The sequence below is a fragment of the Diadema antillarum genome, unplaced genomic scaffold (genome assembly GCF_040938485.1).
Source record: "Diadema antillarum isolate AM-2024a unplaced genomic scaffold, OU_Dant_1.0 scf00000027, whole genome shotgun sequence".
Taxonomy (NCBI): Eukaryota; Metazoa; Echinodermata; class Echinoidea; order Diadematoida; family Diadematidae; genus Diadema; species Diadema antillarum.
In genome coordinates, this window is record NW_027270916.1 from 1,168,599 (window position 1) to 1,186,892 (window position 18,294).

General features: G+C 39.0%; 1 protein-coding gene across 1 annotated transcript in view; it reads right to left on the reverse strand.

The window, feature by feature from the left end:
• LOC139735357 (uncharacterized) overlaps positions 1–18,294 on the reverse strand; it is a 107,869-nt gene that overhangs the window by 47,497 nt on the left and 42,078 nt on the right. The window contains exons 17-21 of the mRNA XM_071646106.1: positions 15,807–15,969; positions 8,154–8,344; positions 6,099–6,184; positions 5,612–5,727; positions 1,569–1,649 (exon numbers count right to left, since the gene is read on the reverse strand). Of these exons, the coding sequence (XP_071502207.1) occupies positions 1,569–1,649; positions 5,612–5,727; positions 6,099–6,184; positions 8,154–8,344; positions 15,807–15,969 (637 nt within the window). The remainder of the gene's footprint in view (positions 1–1,568; positions 1,650–5,611; positions 5,728–6,098; positions 6,185–8,153; positions 8,345–15,806; positions 15,970–18,294) is intronic.

The window sequence follows — 18,294 nt, forward strand, 5'->3', positions numbered from 1 at the left end:
AGGTTAAAGTAGAACATGCATAAATATGCAATAAGTTTCCTGATGATACCTTGAGTTACTTTCGAGATATGGAGGAAGATGTGAAATTTAGCACTTTCACTTGACCTTTGGGCAAGAAACTTCCCACAGAATATCTATTGGGTAATACATGTATACATCAAGTTTAAAGGAAAAACCTGCAGGCATTGCGTAAATATGAGGGAAGTATGTAGTGACATTTTGAGGAGGTGACTTTGACCTTCAACCCCCTGACCTTTGACCCATGACCCCCAAATTCCCTCAATAATCACTGCCAGTCAGTACATGAATATATACTAAGTTCAATGAAGATACCTTGAACCATTTGCGAGATTTGGAGAAAAACATTAAATTTCAACATTTTGACTTGACGTTTGACCCTTGGCCCTCTCTCTGGAGAATCTTTATTTGGTACAAATTTGTAGTACATACATACACCAAGTTTCAAGAAAATACCTTCAGGCATTGCATATGTATGGGGGAAATTGTGAAATTTTGAGCATTTGACCTTTACCTTTTGATCTTGACCTTTTGACCTTTGACCTTGAGCATGTGCACCTACAGGTTGATAGGCACAACTTCACCCACTCATACATATACATGGAAGGTGTCATTTGGACACCTCAAATGGTTTTTTAGTTACGCTGTCCACAAAATTGATTACGGACAGACGGATGGACAACCCGATAACATTATACCACTTCGTGGCGGAGGCATAAAAATATTATGAGAATTCTGATAAAATTAGATTTTTTTTTTAACATGAAAAGTACAAATTCTCTGGATATGCTAAGAGTAATATCATGTCTGCCTTCTGAAGGAGATAGTAAGTAACAAGCTCTTTCATTATGCTGGAAAAGTGAAATTATGAGGAATTCTCATGTTTTGAACCAATATAATACAGTCAAACCTGCCTTAGCGGCCACCTGTCTATAGCGACCACCTGTTTACAGCGGCCACTGAAAAATCCCCCCAAGAGAAAAGCCCTGTTAAAGACCCTGTGTATAGCGGCCACCTGTCTAACGCGGCCAGCGGCCACAAATTTTGTTTCCCGCGGTGGATTTTAACCCGTCTATAGCGGCCAAAAACCCAAAGGAGCCGTAGCCGAGCCGATAATTCAGCGTGTTTTTCTGCTTTGTAGCCGTGCGGGCAACGTTTGGTAATCGCCAACGCGGCATTCATCCCTCATTAAGTCATAATAATGCACTTGTGTTAAGCTTTCTTCATGACAATACACATACTATACTGTGCAATAAATGCATGAAACACACGGTGTGTGCATACGTACACACATACACGTACATGTAAGGATACAACGATGATACATGTACATGTAAGCAATGCACACAAAGTTGGATTACCTGTCTATAGCGGCCACCTGTCTATAACGGCCACTTTTTCCGTCTCCATTGGGTGGTCGCTATAGACAGGTTTGACTGTACGTAGTTGGGATAAATTCCCCATTAACAGCATAAAAATTCTGCCCTACAGAAATGAAGGATCGCATGGCAACATCTGTAAGCATGATTCATATTTTCAAATCAACCAACCCTCATGTGACTGTTGAATGTTGCAAAGTCCATCGACCCCTTGGTCATGTCAGTCAGTACCACCCCTGAGACCAGCTGCCTCTGGTAGATTTAAAAAAAATAAAAGAAACACACGATGAGTCGAGGTAAAATTATATGACAACTAACAACTATAGTGATGAATAAAAGAACAACAGATATATCACAATACCAGTTTGAAAGATTGACTTATGACAAACTTGTCAAGTACGTACATGTTGCATGAAATAAAGTTAGCTGGAGAATGTATAAAGTGGATATGCAACAATGAAACTGGTCAATACAATGAGAATATGAACAAATATGGGCTTGTTTGTCTGTTTGTTTTTTTCTTTTGTAATGGATGACAAACGTTCACAGCACTCAACAGAACAAAAATACCCAGCATTAAAAGAAAGACTAGAAATGTCACTACACTATGGCCACTGATATGCCTTTGTTACATCACATTATTCTTCCAATAGGTCTACACTTGCACTATCTTGCATTATTCTTTTGGAGAGACCTTGAAATCGAGAAATGTTGCTTTACAATGCAATCAAGTTGACTTTGAAATGATCCTATCCCCATCAGACAAAGCACAGTAATCTTGCCTCTTATTAACTGAATTTTATCTCTTCCTTCCTCTTACAGCCAATATCTGTTACCACATCACCAGACGATAGTGGCATGTCACATGTCCGGTAATGCCTACGCATCAGAGGCCTTTTGCATGCAGCTTCCAAAATCATCATCCGGTCATGGAGAGAGTCAACTCAGAAGTGCTACAATTCAGCCTTTAGGAGATAGCAATGTTTCTGTTGTAAGTGGAAAAGCGATCCACTTTGCTCAGGTGCAAGCAATGTTCACATTTTTTCAGTGGAGTTTCAAGCCAGAGCAGCATACAGCACCCTGAATAGTTTATGCAACTCATCACTACCTTCATTCCTACTCCTGTGCGACGGCCACCAAGTTGGATCACACCCACTCGTAATACAATTCATGAGACGAGTTTTCAACTCTAGACTGCCGCGACCTTGATACACCTCTATCTGGAAAGTCACTGAGGTTTTGAACTACCTTTGTACGCTCAGTCCCAATGCCAAGATCTTGCTGGAACAGTTGTCTCACAAACTCGTCATGCTTATTGCCCTCGTCTCCAGTCAGAGGGCCCATTTATTGTCAGTATTACATTTACATAGTTCCACACAATTCACTGGTGTCAAAGTCATCAGTTACCTTCTCGCTCTACGACATCACAAAAACTAGCAAGCCCGGGAAACTTGCTACAGCAATTCAACTGTCAGCATACCCAGATGATGGCCAAATTTGTGTCCTTCAAATGCTATGCGAATATCTTTGCAGGGCGGTAAGCTTTTGAAGCGGGAAATGGTACCTCATCCTTTACGTTAATTGCCCTTGTCGCAACATTTCCCACAAATGATCAGGAGATGGCTTAAAAGTAATCTCCAGGTATCTGGTATCAACACAGCTATATGTACAAAGTGCACATTACTTGTACAGCCTCTACATCATACTTTCTACAGCGGGACGGGGCTCCCCTAGGACTTTCCCAACATTTTATCAGAAGCCTATATTGAACTGAAGAAAAAGTCACTTGACATTTCATCGCTCGAGCGAGCATAACATTACTTTTGCTTTTCTCGATTTTGTGAGTCATAAGAAGGGCAGTGCAGCCCTTCCATGAACAAAGTTTGATCATGCCCAAACAAATTACTTCGCATTTCTAGTCTCATTCAACCAACTGTCTTCAAAATCCCAGAGATGATTCTGAATAAATCAAGCTATACGAGGTAGAATTAACAGATCAAATGAGATTCAAATGATATTCAACATTAAAGTTTAACCACAATTCTACAAAGCCTAGTATGAGGAATCATGTCCCATCTGACAGCACATCCTGTCTCTCGATGGAAATAAGTGTACATTTATTTAAAGCGAATTTGATTTGAGTCATGTATGTGATGGATGATTTCATGCCCGCCCTTAGCGTGGTTGAATGAGTCTGGCTTTCAATACTGACATGTATGGATGTGAGCAGGCTACTTATACATTGCCAGAGCAGGTACACATTTGCATCTGAATGAAGGACATTATACTTTAAATGTGTGGCAATTTTCGATCGGTGGCAGATGTGCAACCCAGACATGATTCCTTATATTAGGCTTTATAGTACTTCGCAGAATTGTGATTAAACTTCAATGTTAAATTTCAATTTAGATCTTTAATTCAAATTTGAATTTCATTTAAATTTCATTTAAATCTCATTTAATCTGTTAATTAGTACCAAAAGATTTGTTGCATATGAGTTCGTTCTCGGATATCGACGTACAGAACTGTATATGCTGCGACATTAATTACGACAAATTGGATGCGTGTTTTTGGACATTACCAAGACCTACGATGTGTTATCTCAGCCGGCGCTACATTACCAAGACCACTTTTGCATTGTGACATCAAACAACTTGATATTATAGGTTTATTTCTGAATGTTTATGGCTTTTTTTTTTGGGTGGGGGGGAAATGAAACATCAAAACTGTCCAAATTCATTACACAAGTGGCAGTTGTTGTTTTTTTTGTGGAAAAAAAAATGAATATGCTAATATCCAATGTCTGGTACTACCGTAGTTAGTGGGACAGATATGTGAAAAAGATGCTCACATCCGGCGGAAAGTATGAAATTTTGCATATTGGGGTATTTTGGGGCGCTGATTAAAAAAAAAAAGAAATCTGGCCACGGGGGTCGGCTGTCATTTTGAATTCCAATATGGCCGCCGTCAAAAATCCCTATCTTCAGTTCTGAATGACATAAGCCATTGAAATTTGATACATAAAAGCGTGGTGATATGATGACTTCAATAACAGACTTATTTGATATGTCTGACAAGCTGCGAGGCAGCCAATTTGAATTTTCCTACATAGTTACCATGTTGGAGTTTACCGTGTCGGGTTTGTAAATTAGGCTACCTGATTGAGCATGCGTTTGTAACTGATTGAGTGTGCGCTGCTGTATTTACATTGTGACGTCAGTCAAAGGTGCAATATGCTTCATTTTTGCTGCACTTTTTGGCATGCCCGTGAATGTTAGTCGTGATGTTTGTCTTCGCAGCCATATTGGAATTCAAAATAGCGGGCATTGCGTTTGTCAGACACATCACATTAGTCCATTTTTTAACTCAGTATGTTAAAATACTTGTTTGCACCTAATTTCAGCGCAACTCACCACTTAGAACTCGAGATAGGGATTTTGAACATTTCGTTGAAGCAGCCATATTTGGATTCAAAATGGCGGCCATTCGATGTTTGTCAGACACTTCAAATTGATCTGTCATCATATTCAATATGTCAGAACGCTCTTGTGTACCAAATTTTGGTGCCACAATTCATTCAGAACTGAAGATAGGCATCTTTAAAGGGTGTGTACAGTTCTGCTTGAGGTGAGGATTTAGCTTCTAACGTTTGGTTAGATATTCAGAAACCACTTTATGAGATGTCAAAGAGCATGCAATTCTAAGGGGTATCAAAAGTTTATTTGATGAAAATCGGTTTTGAAGTGGCCGAAATATCAAAAAACAAGGTGAAACAAAGAGATCCTAATAAGGTTGTGGTCTGTAGTCTTTTATTATTATCACTTTTTTGAATATCTCAGCCATTTCAAAATCAATTTTCATCAAATAAACGTTGAATCCTTCTTAAAATTACACATGTACATGCTCTTTCATATTTCGTAAGAGGTTTCTCATTATCTCACTTAGGAATGTGAAAAACATGAATCCCCACCTCAACCAGTACTGTACAGCCCCTTTAAATTTGTTTTTTGATGACGGCCATATTGGAATTCAAAATGGCGGCCGACCCCATGGTCAGATCTCTTGGATCCGGCAATTTTTGAAATCAGCACCCCAAAATACCCCTATATGCAAAATTATACTTTCCGCCGGATGTGAGCATCTCGACCAATTTTTGCTACATATCTGCCCTACTAAATCTCTTCATGAGCTCTACATTAGGACTACATTCATACCTTGCTGATTGCAAAGTACATGATGCGCAAGGCTGAACGTCCATAAGGTGTGTCCAGGTTGAACTGAGTGAGGTCAGCCCCAGTAGCTGCCCGCCTATCCCCTTGGGTGAGGGCACCTGGTCAACAGTACCAAATAAAATGACATCTGACAACAATAGCGCTATGTTTCAAAGATATCTTATCATCATATTTGACTAGAAGGTAATTCCTTTGGATATAGTTGATATATATTGCCGACTTTGGTATTACAAAAAGCTAAAATACTTTATGAAATGAAGCTACTCATTTACCATAAAGACTGGTTTATGGAACTGATTAGATATTAATGAAAGTGAAAGGCTCACATTTCCAGGTTCTTGGGGCAGAGCAAAGTGGCACATATGATATGACAGAAATCCATCTCATCATGATACTAAACATGTTGACTTAAAGTCAACATGTAAAGTATCAAGATAGGATGGATTTACACAATTTGTATGGGGAATACCTAGTGACTGTAGTCTTCTTGCCACAGCAGATGCAAACCTCCTCTCTCCACCCAGGTTGGTTGTCAAGAGTTTGTACAGTGGGCCACTGAAATGAAATACACAAAAAGCATGTGTTAAGGCAGAATACAGGCAGTGCTAGCTCATTCATGTTTGAGACAAGTGGGTGCAAAGGTTGCTAACTGGCTAGCAGGTACATGGTAAACAAATGTGCTGTAAAATAGCCAGGATCAATGGATTACAGGAATATAGTGTATGTCCCTGGAGTTGACATCAGTAACTTACAGCTTATAAGCCAAGTAGTTTGAGCCACTTGACTAAAATGTCATGGTCCATGAAGAAAATGAAAAAACAAAAACAAAACTAAGCTATGTTTACGTGCTACTTAACTATGCAATACTACACACCAAATGGACAAAGAATCCTGTAAAAGTGAAAACAATTTAACACTTTCAGGAACTGTTTGACACATGTTTAAGAATAAGGTTTCAGAATTTCATCTTCCACATGGCAATATCTAGATTTAGTTATGGTAAATTAACAACAAAAACTATTTTAATTTCTTAATACAATCAAACCATGGGAGGCGAAAAGTGGCTTTCATAAGACATTTGGCCATTACAGACAAGTTCTCAGTTTGTGTGTATCACTTATATGTACATGTTTTAACCCGTTGAGGACGAGTCCCGAGTATACTCTGGCAGGTGTCTATGGGAAATGTGTGTTGTAGCAAAATCAAACCGTCCTCAACGGGTTAACATTTATACATGTATAAGAGCTTACATGTACATGTATATGACTGTATATTAAAGGGACTGTACAGTACTGGTTGAGGTGGGGATTCAGGTATATAACATGCCTAAGTGAGATAGGGAGAAACCTCTTATGAAATATGAAAGAGCATGTAATTTTAAGAAGGATTCAACATTTATTTGATGAAAATTGGTTTTCAAATGGCTGAGATATCCAAAAAAGTGATAACAATAAAAGGCGACAGGCCACGTCTTTTAATAGGATCTCTTCGTTTCACCTTGTTTTTGGATATCTCAGCCATTTCAAAACCGATTTTCATCACACAAAATTTTGATGCCACTTAGAATTGCATGCTCTTTGACATCTCATACAGTGGTTTCTGAATATCTTGTAAAACGTTAAAAGCTAAATCCTCACCTCAACCAGAAGTGTACACACCCTTTAAGTATCTACAATGTATGTGTTTCATACATTGAACACTGCTATCATTCATAGCATTGCTGCACACTACCATTCATACAGCCAGCAAGCTTTTCTTGAGTGCATTACTATGCCTGAACAGTGGCTAAATGCAATAATGGCTGCAAAGCAGAAAAAAACAACAACTTATTATCGGCTCAACTGCGGCTCTGTATGAGTCTGTGGCAGTTACATGCAGTTGAAAATCTGAGGGATAAAAATTGGTGGCTGCTGTCTTCATTAGACATGCCACCGCAAAGCACAGGCCCTTTAAAATGGGGAGGGGTTCTTAGAATAATGACATCTGAGTACTGCAAGTTTACCTTCCATGCATTCTTGAAGACTCTTACCTGAGAACATTGGAAAGAAACTTGGAGCGGAAAGTTGAACTATGCAGTTTTGAAAAAAAAAAGACTTAAAGCTCTATCAATTCTGATTCTAGAGAAGAATATCATTGAATCTTCCTTATTTTAGGAGGTTTGGGCCCCAAGGGGCCCAAAGGAAAACATGGTGTCCATTCAAATCCTATCTCCCTAGGGATGCTACCTGCCAAGTTTGGTGAAAATTCATTATGGGGTTTTCAAGAACAAGATGAAAATGTAAAAAGTTTATGCACAACAGACAACCCACGACTGACGTCAGATGAAGAGCGATTGCAATAACTCACTTGAGCCTTCGGCTCAGGTGAGCTAACAGACTTGAGTGGATAATTTGCTCCGTCACCCAGTTTTCATATTTCATGGGAAAATCTTCACAGCAGAGAGTGCATTTCAAATTACCTCTGTGTGTTATAAACACTTCCAATAAAAACATACTTTTTCTCCACTGTACTGATTACATCACACCTGCTTTGATTTGACCGGTGAGACCTTCCCATCTGCTGGACAGCCTTGTCAGCTGACCAGGGCAATTCAACAGTCAAGTGGACACGGCGTCGCTGATTGCACACCCTGTTGTCTGCATGAAGTGAAATCCCAGTACTGGCTGCATCAGATATAATGGCAACCAGCTTGCTGCCACGCATGAATTGATTGCGCTGCAATAAACAATTGTTAAAGATCTTTACGTCAATGAGACATTGGTCTTTTTTATTCTACTAGGTAGTAGTCATTATTTGCAGTGTTTTGAGCATGATTTAAATGAAAACCTAGGTAGCCTGGAACGATTACTTATTTCTAAATATATGTGACCCTGCACTACAATATCAACAAAATGTCGCCAGACATGGATTTTTAGTAACGGGCAGATTCTGAAAGGGGAGACTCTAAGCTGTAAAATGATGTGTAACTCTACACAAATGGACTTTCCTAACTCATCTATACAATGGACAGAGAGTGCACACTCTGGAAAAGTGTGTACTGAGAAAAGAGGCCCTGAAGTACAGGATCTATTCAAGCACTTAAATCTGTCAATACAAAGCCCAGCTCTGTGCAATGAACTGGACAAAAAACAGGATGTAAAACTACAGGGCAACAATGAAGGGATTATCAGATTTAGCTGCTACTGACCATGCTCGATTAGCACATTCTATACATGACTACTACCAACTTTCAAAGCAGTGGCATCATTCTCCCAAAAGCTGTGAGAGTTTAAAGTGAAGAGTGTGCAAAGGGTTTTTAAGAAAAGGGGCCTCTAAGACATACCTAATCACACTATTGTATTCTAGAAGAAAGTGTTCTAGAAAAACTGCTAAAAACACAATTTCCCATTCGCTTTGTGATCCCAAACTTTAGAATGACAGAAGAATTGCTCTAAAGTACAGAAAATAAGAAAAACTCAAAAGATTGACTAGGTTTGCCTGTCTCACCTATTTCGAGTCCTCATCAATCATATAAAATCAGGACATGTGACTTTTTGTTGGATTTGTGATGCACAGTCACATACCGGTATACTCAAAGGGAATCATGTTCAGCTATTGAACTTTATTTGAGAGAAGGTCATCTGATGTCAATGGTATCTGAAAAGATTATGAGATATCTGGTATCCTTGAATAAAAACTGACACAACTACAATACCATCTCAATCCACTGACAGCTTTGGCTATACCAATAATTGTTAGTATTATCAATGAGCATTGAATTTGATTTAACGATTCTGAATACGAACAGTTACAATTAGACATTTTACATGCCCTCTTTTGATGACTTAATGGACAGATCTGCAACAACATACAAAAACTAGAAATGTTACTATGGCAACTGGTATGCTTTCACTAAAATGCATTGTTCTCCCAATAGGTCTAGAGTACATGTATGTCTTGATAATGTGAGATGACAGTTTCACATTACTGGCAAAAAATCATAATGACATGTTTGTCACAAATGCGTTGAGTGTTTACTCTCCTTGAAATAGGTTTCATTTATTGACATTTGACGTCATGGTCCAAAACTTTCCCTGGAAAATTTTTATTGGGTAATACATGAATATACTAAATTTCAAAAAAATATATTCAGGAATTGCATAGATATGGGCGAAATAGAAAAATTTTGAGAATTTGACCTTGACCATTGCCCTTTCATCTTGAGCATGTGCACCCAAAAGTTGACAGGCACAAACTTCGTCCACTCATACATACATATGCCAAGCTTCATTAGGTTACCTCAGACGGATTTTATGTTATGCAGTCCACAAAATTGATTACGGATGGACAGATCACTGGTTAACCCCAAAATATAATGCCTAGCTGACACTTTGTGGCAGACGCATAAAAAATGACATGGAATGTCATCAGGATGATGCTGTGTCTCTGATTTAAAGTAGAAATTCAAAGAGCACGAAACACAAAATTGATAAGAAAATATTGAATTTGAACATCTGTCCTAGGTGTACACAAAATATGGAGAGAAAAAAACAATCCCAACTATTTTTTATTAATTATTGAAATCGGGCGAAAAAGTAAACCCGAAATGCCCCGATGAACGGTCTGCCGATACCCCTTCCAGATGACGTCACGCACTGGATTCGTACTCTGAAAGTACACGTTCATTCCATAGACTACTACCGTGAACTGTTTTCAGTGTTGTGTTTAGGAGCCTAGCAAGTCCAATTATTTAGTTTATTAGCAGTTTTCTTGCATGTCTCCTTGTAGTTCAGAGTTTTTCCTTACATTTCATCCTCATAAAGTATGAAATTTGTGAATGCTAGCGGCGCATAAAAGAGATTTCTTTCAGACGTTTTTGTCCGCATTTCGGTTCCTTGCCTTCAAAAAGTAGATCCGGTCACAGCAAGCTGGATGGTACGTCTCGCTCTCAGCTGGTCTCAGCCGTTCATGCACTGTGCTGGCGTGTGGTTCGCACTGCGTTGTGTGTGTTTGCGTGTGTGTGAATATATTAGTGTTCGTGCTGTGATTTGTTCCTCGGTCTAGTGAGAGCTGTGCGTAAACACGTGTGTGTATGGGAACATGTACTTTTGTACGTACTTCGAACATGTGCGCCAGCTCCATGCCCCCTCGACGTTCTACGCAAGACACCCTGATCACTCGCTCTCTATGCATGTTTTTGTTTGTAACAATAATGGATGAACAAATACTCAATACTGTACGAGTAATGTTCGCCACACGTAATCTGTGTATTTCGTATACTGTTCTACGAAGCGAATTGCTACTGACAGGGTGGAAGAATGAGCCGTGAGGAAGTACAAATGATCTCTTCTTTTTCCACATTTTTTTTTTTGTCTAAACCGCCGCCGTCATTAATCGTACATCGAGACTCTAAATCGTACGGAGCCGAATATTATACTACTTTTTCATTTTTTTTTTTAACGTCAAGGCAGACATCAGACATTTACTTTACCATCAAACGCAGCTGAATGTTACTGTTATTCATTTCGAAATGTTATAGCAAATATCCGACATTTATTTTAACATCATATGGAGCAGAAGGTTGCTACTATTCACTTCCAAACGTAAAAGCTATCATCTGACATTTATTTTGGCATCTTCTGGAGCCGAATGTTATTCCTATTTACTTTCGAAAGTTAAAGCAAACATCCGACATTTATTTAATCATCGTATGGAGTTGAAAATTATTGTTATTCATTTTCGAACGTCAAAGGGATCATTCGACATTTATTTTAGCATCTTCCGGAGCTGAATGTTATTGCTATTTACTTTCGAATGTAAAAGCAAAATTCCGGAATTTATTTTATCATTGTACGGAGTTGAATACTATTGTTATTCATTTCCAAACGTCAAGGCAAACATCAAACATTAATAACTATTTTACCATCGAACGCAGCTAAATATTACTGTTATTCATTTCGAAATCTTAAAGCAATAAACATCCGACAGTTATTTCAGCATCGTATGGAGCAGAATATTACTGCTATTCACTTCCGAACGTAAAAGCAATAATCTAACATTTATTTTAGCATCTTCCGGAGCCGAATGTTATTGCTATTTACTTTCGAAAGTAAAGACAAACATCCGACATTTATCTAATCATCGTACGGAGTTGAATATTATTGTTATTCAATTCCGAACGTTACAAGGGATCATTCGACATTTACTTTAGCATCTTCCTGAGCCGAATGTTATCCTTATTCATTTCCGAACGCAAAATCAAATATCTGACATTCATTTTAGCACCGTACGGGGCTGAATCTTACCGTTATTCATTTCCAATTATTTTAGCATCTTACGGAGCCGATTGTTACCGCTGTTCATTTCCAACAGTAAAGGCAAACATCCGACTTTTTTGGTGGCCCGATCGGGACACCAAAATCTTCATTTCTGAAATATTGTCGGCCCGACGTGCGTTTTTTGGTGAACTCGGGCCACCGGGCCACAGTTAGTGTCGAGCCCTGCCTAATGAATATAGATGATCGCAAGTGTAAAAATGAAATATGATTCGTCCCCCCCCAGAAAAAAAAAAAAAAAAAAAAAAAAAAAACCCAAAAAAACATGCAAGAATTTTTGTGCCTAGCTGCGTTTATCCGGACATGAATCTAAAAAAGGAATTACAAAACCTCTTTATTATTATCATTATTATTATTAACGAACCATCAGAAAATCAAAGCTAATCTTACGTCCAGATTAACATCTTTTTTTTCTTTTTTCATTGTCGAATTAGCAAACCTTCAGAGTATCGACTCTCGAGCTAGCTTGTTTCATTTTCGGATAAACGAACTTTCACAGTAACGTGCAAACATTATTTTTTTTTAGTCGGGCATTAGGAAATGTTCAGAAAACGTGTATAGACGGGTGGTAAAAAAAGGAGAAAATGATAGGTTTGAATTTTAGTTTGGCATCGCGTATCTCTTTGCATGGTGCTCGTTATTCCGAAAAAGAATAAGATTCACTATCCTGATGGGTAGTTATTTCGAAACACGCATATTGCATGTGCGGATGTTTGTTAATCTGACAAATTTAATTATGGTTTGTTTAACTTGATTTGTGGTTCGAAAAAAATCGTTTATCTGAAATTGAATTACGCGGCAAGAAATTACTTATTTCGTTTTCGGATAAACGAACATTCAAGAATATGGAACGTTTTGAGCGAACAGGACTTCGAAATAACGAAACTTAATTTTAATCTTTTTCTCTTTTCGATTTACGAACCCTTTTTTTTTCAGTTTTTGGATAATTGAACCCTCGGGAGAGACGATCTTTTACAGTAACGACCAGTAACTTTTTTTCCCCTCTCTCTCTCTCTCTCATAAGTTTATGTCGTAGTTTGACATCTTTAATTTTTTGTTTGTCCGGTATTCATTATTCCTAAAATAATGAAAAAAGAAGAAGACATGATATATATTTGTACGTATTCTATGATAATTCGTAATTTCAAATCTGAAACACGCAAAATCCCTGTGCCAATGTTTTTCTTCCGAAAATATAAGAGGGTTTGTTAATCCAAACATTTGTAGCATTATTCTGAAGTTTGGGTAATGTGAAAATGGGGAAAAGGCTTGTTAATCTTAAAACGAATTGAATTTGTTCCCAGATTAAATTTCTTATTTCTTAAGTTTTAGATTAGCGAACCTTCGGAATAAACAACTTTTAGAGTAACAATCAGCAACATGTTTTCTCTTCTTTTTTTCATAAATCAGAATAGAAATAATGTACAAAATGGAGAAGTATTTTAAAGCAGGAAAATAAGGCATTTCAAGTTTATCACTGTTTATTTTATTTTTCTATATCAGTAAGCACAAATAATTCTTACAAGAAATAGAAAAGGAAAGAGAGAGAAAGAGAGAGAGAGAGAGAGATAGCCCTATTTTAGGCAAATTAAATGAGAGACTCGAAATAAAGAATCATTACGTTTATAATCCTGGCTGGGTCTTCGACTTGTCAAACATTTTCCCTGTTCATTCCTCCAGGCCCCAGACTGTTCATGACCGCCAAGAATGCGCCAGTACGCGCGGTTTCTTTTTTGTCAAATGGTCTTTCTCCTCTACCCCCCCCCCCACCCCCCCCCCTCCCCATCCCAAAGTCAGGCACCTTGCCATCGTGGAATTTTTATTGTTTCTTGGTAAACTTGGTGTTCACGTTTGACCGCGCGTTATTGATTTGTGTTATTTGTATATTGAATCACGCACTGTGCTCGGTATCCACATGGAGCACGCACAACCAGTGACTACCCGACTCACCTGTAGGTAGCTAACGGCGAGCAGAAAATGGCACAGTTTTTCTGCTACCGCTATTTTTTACTTCCAAAATAGGCTAATACATCGTATTGGAATAAAAACGAACTTTGTTCGATATCGATGAGCGTTGATGTGGCATCGCAATGCAATACCCGGGCTTCTTCAAGTAAGTCAGTGTTCGACAGTTGTTGAAATCGTGACATCGTGAAACAGTTGTTAGTTTTGGGCTTGCATGTGCATGATTTCATGGGTTTGTTGAAGGGAAAATGTGGAGAAAGAAGGTGGCTTCAAAATTATTTGTCTGCCCGATTCGGGCAAGCATTTTTGTCCTTGTTCAGAACACTTTTACGACTTTGATTTTCACTTGCCCGAGCAATCGGGAAGTGCTTATGTCCGCCCTGCTATTAGACCTTACCATAGTCACAGCATTCAAAGCTATGTACCTCCTTGGTCTGACCGGTTTGAGGTCAGCAACTAGGCAGGCGCAGTGGCGTGATAGCTATCTTAGCAGATGTCATTTACGGAAGTTTTACGAGCGAGTGCACACTGGTGAAGCAGTGAAATAATTACTTGCGAAAACACCGAATCTTGTCGATGTCGAAGATTCCACCACTCCTTCTCTTCCCACCTCCCTGGTTAGACCCTATCGGGCGCAAACGTAAACAAACACATGTGGTTATGCAAAGCATGGCAAGTACGAGTAGTTCACGTCTAAATTCCTACGCCAGTGAAAGTACTTCCATGACTTGGCTAATCACGTAACAGGCCAGGCACGCAGGCAGTGAGGATGGTGGTGCGGCGAGCGGCTACCAATGCGGGTCGCAGCAGTAGAGCCACTTCACCGCGGATTAATACAAATAGAGTATTGCATGCGAGCGATCGCGAGCTACGAGACTGGGCTGCACACGTTATCTCGACCCTCGTTTTAAAATCTCTCCTATTTAGATATTTTGCCATTTTTCGTAAGTCTGCTTGCTATTGTCAACATCACCATGTCTTAGATTATCAACCCTGTCACGGACATCCTCATGATTTCCAATTAAACGCTTTATATGACCAGCGAAACTTGAACGCGGTAACATTACAAACGTAAGAAAAATAAGATTACCTAAGTAGCTTGAATTCCTGAATATTGACGAAAATATCTGTAAGAATTACAAAAAAATCGAGAGAGAAATGTTTCTTCATTACTATTAAACCATGAAAAGTTATATTTCATTCAATTCGACTTTTACATAAGGAAATAAAATGCAAAGGAATCAGGTTGTACCTCCGTTAACATTGTACACACATTCACCGGGCAGAGTCCGCAAATCCAGTGCGTGACGTCAGGCGAAACGGGCATCTTTCCTGACGAATTGGCCCTTCTCAGGCTCCAGAAAACCGCAGTTTTTCGTGAGCGTTTACTTCTTTCTAGCAACGCGAAAGCGAGGTAACAAAATTCCATTGCCTTCTATGTCTTCTGAGCTTTCTAATGATGCCTAAATTGCAGAATTTAATGATCTCTTTGAATGTCTACTTTAAACATTCACAAATCAAACGTGGGTTGTTACAACAGAGGGCTGTATGTGTGAGACTCAGAAAGTCTTTCATACATTCCCATGTGTTCCTTGCATGTAAGAGTCACAACCAATGTACACTGTAGCAATACAATCCTTCCTAATTTCCTGCTATGTACCTATATGAGCAAGGTAAAAAATGAATAGTATGGAAAGGTTTACCTTGACACACAATGCATATGGATGAGTGAATCCACTCCTTGTAAGTTAAGCTGTACAAAGCCACTAGCAATACATGGGACACTGGGACAGGTACAATATGTGTATATATTATGATGTACAAAGAAATGTATATAGTATTCATTGCCACTCATTGATTTGGAAATTCCATAGACATTGTGTCATACGTTGTAGTACCTCTTGGACGTTAAGACTGTCTACATCTCCCGAGTCTCCCACTCTCAACTGGTACTGAACAGCATCCTGACCTTGTCTGACTCTAATGACACGACCTCTCCTGCCAGTCATTTCAGCAACGCTACTGGACCCACCCAGCTGATCAATGATATCATCAATGGGACTGGAATGAAAAAAAAAAATGCAGTTTTGAAAAATTTTGTCATTATAAACTTGGGCACAGGCTTCATATGTGTAATGACTTTTATGACTTTCAGTCAGTCATTACATTGGGGTCAGTTCAACTTCCATACATTCTTGCAGACTATTACCTAAAGAACATAGCAAACTTGGGGGTGAAGGCAGCTTTGAGGGCATATGGGGGGGGGGCATGGAGTACATTTGTACATGCTACCACACTTGCAAAAACACCTGCTGTCTGCTGGGTATGTAGAAAGGACCTTGAAAGGACATTCATGAATGAATTTACTCAAAATATTTCTGGTTTTGCAGAATTGTTTATGATCTGCTATGAACAAATTTGAAACTGCAGTCACTGATCTTACAATACACCTATACACTAACTTCATAGCTCCTCACTTCAGGTTCAACACAAGATTTGTATTAAAGATTCCATAATTTAGTTTTGTCCCCCCTCCCCCCCCCCCCACACACACACACACAGGTAACTGTGTGCTCCAGGGGGTCTCCAAGTGTGACATAAATGTAGTGCCCATTTGCACAAATTTGTATTGTATAACTAGTGATAATACTTAAATCTATTCAATACTATAATCTAACTACACCTTTTCAAGGAGAAGATGAAAATGTGAAAATTGGGTCCTACTTTGGTTCCCTAGGCATATCCCCCGATCTGTTATGACCAAACTCTAAACTAGAGGACCTCCACAAAGCAGCCATGATTAAAATATCGGCATTTCATTGGCAGTATCTTCAACACAAACATAAGAGAATAGGATCATCTACACAATATATTTGGTGAAAATTTGATCATGCACTGTTGAGTCGGCAGATTAACCCGTTCCTTTTGCAATTCTCTGAGTGCCTTTAATACCCCCAAACGAGATTCTTTTTGCCCGTCGACAGAGAGGTAGACAGGTTGGTAATCCACCTGTGTGAAGGCAGTAAAGCGGTACATTGTATCCCCCTTTCCCACAGTCAACTACATGTGCCAGTGAACAATGGAAATATCGATTGGGTGCGAGGTATGAAGAGCGTGCGCCGATGAGCTCACAGAATCTTTTGTTCTACACAAAACCAGGCACCTGACTAGGATGACTGGGGTCAGCGAACGCAGAAATCTAAACTGATCTCAGCCTTGATCGCTATGTACATGTTCCTACGAGTTTACAGCAGAACAAGCGAAAACTAAATCAGGAAAAAGGTAGATAAGACTGTGAAATACACATTTTTCAAACAGGAGAACAAATGCTGATAGCATAAACTCTGATCTTTTTATCAAACTCACTTTTATTGGCACTTTAACACAAAGAAACATGAATTTAGGCCACGAAAGCAGGCACTCTTGTCTTCATTTTGGGAACCTGGTATACCAGGTTCCCGTAAGGAACGGGTTAAGCTAAATTTCAATCTATGTCCTTTATGACCCCTACAGTATGACTTTTGACCTCATTACTCCCAAACTGAATTGTTTCTTTCTTACTTCATCATTAACACACCCTGCAAGTTTGGTGCAAATCTGATCATCTGTTCATGAGTTACTGGGAGATTAAGCTTATCTTATGCCCTTTATGACCCCCCTTTGACCTCATGACTCCCAAAATGAAATAATTTCTTTCTTACTCAGTACTTTGTTATAAACACATCCTGCAAGTTTGGTGAAAATCTTATCATCCTTTGTTGAGTTATTGGAGATTAAGCTTATTTTATGTCTCTACGACCCATATGACATTTGACCTTTGACTTAATGACCCTCAAATTTAACTCTTTCTTTCTTTCCTCGTTATGAACACACCCTGTTCATCTGTTCTGGAGTTATCTTATGTACAACAGATAAATAGGCAGATTGACAGACAGACAAATATACAAAAGTCTGAAGTAGAACCGAAAACATAACCTCTGCTGGCAGTAGGTAAAAATAGATGGGATGACTGCATATACTGTACGTTGTACGCTCTGCATGTGCCTGCTGAATTACCAGAAGTGCACAATTAAGCACTGAAAATGTGACCCTGCTTGTCCTTCTGCATTTTGTCTGTCGGTTTATAAGATCACCTCCTTCCCTTTTACATAGCATATGGCCAGTGTACGGACCCGACCGCTGGCAACGAAAGGCTTACATTTATATGTGATAGGGAGAATTTGAGTGCGTGACGGTGAATAGATTGCTTCGCTCCATGGCCCACATCAGGGCGTGATTCTTAGTTTTTCAACTTTTTCCTTCCCTCTCGCATTTGTGGAATATCTTGACAAAAACTCATAAGAAACAATAAGGCATTCCTATAATTCATCTTGCAGAAAGTTTGTG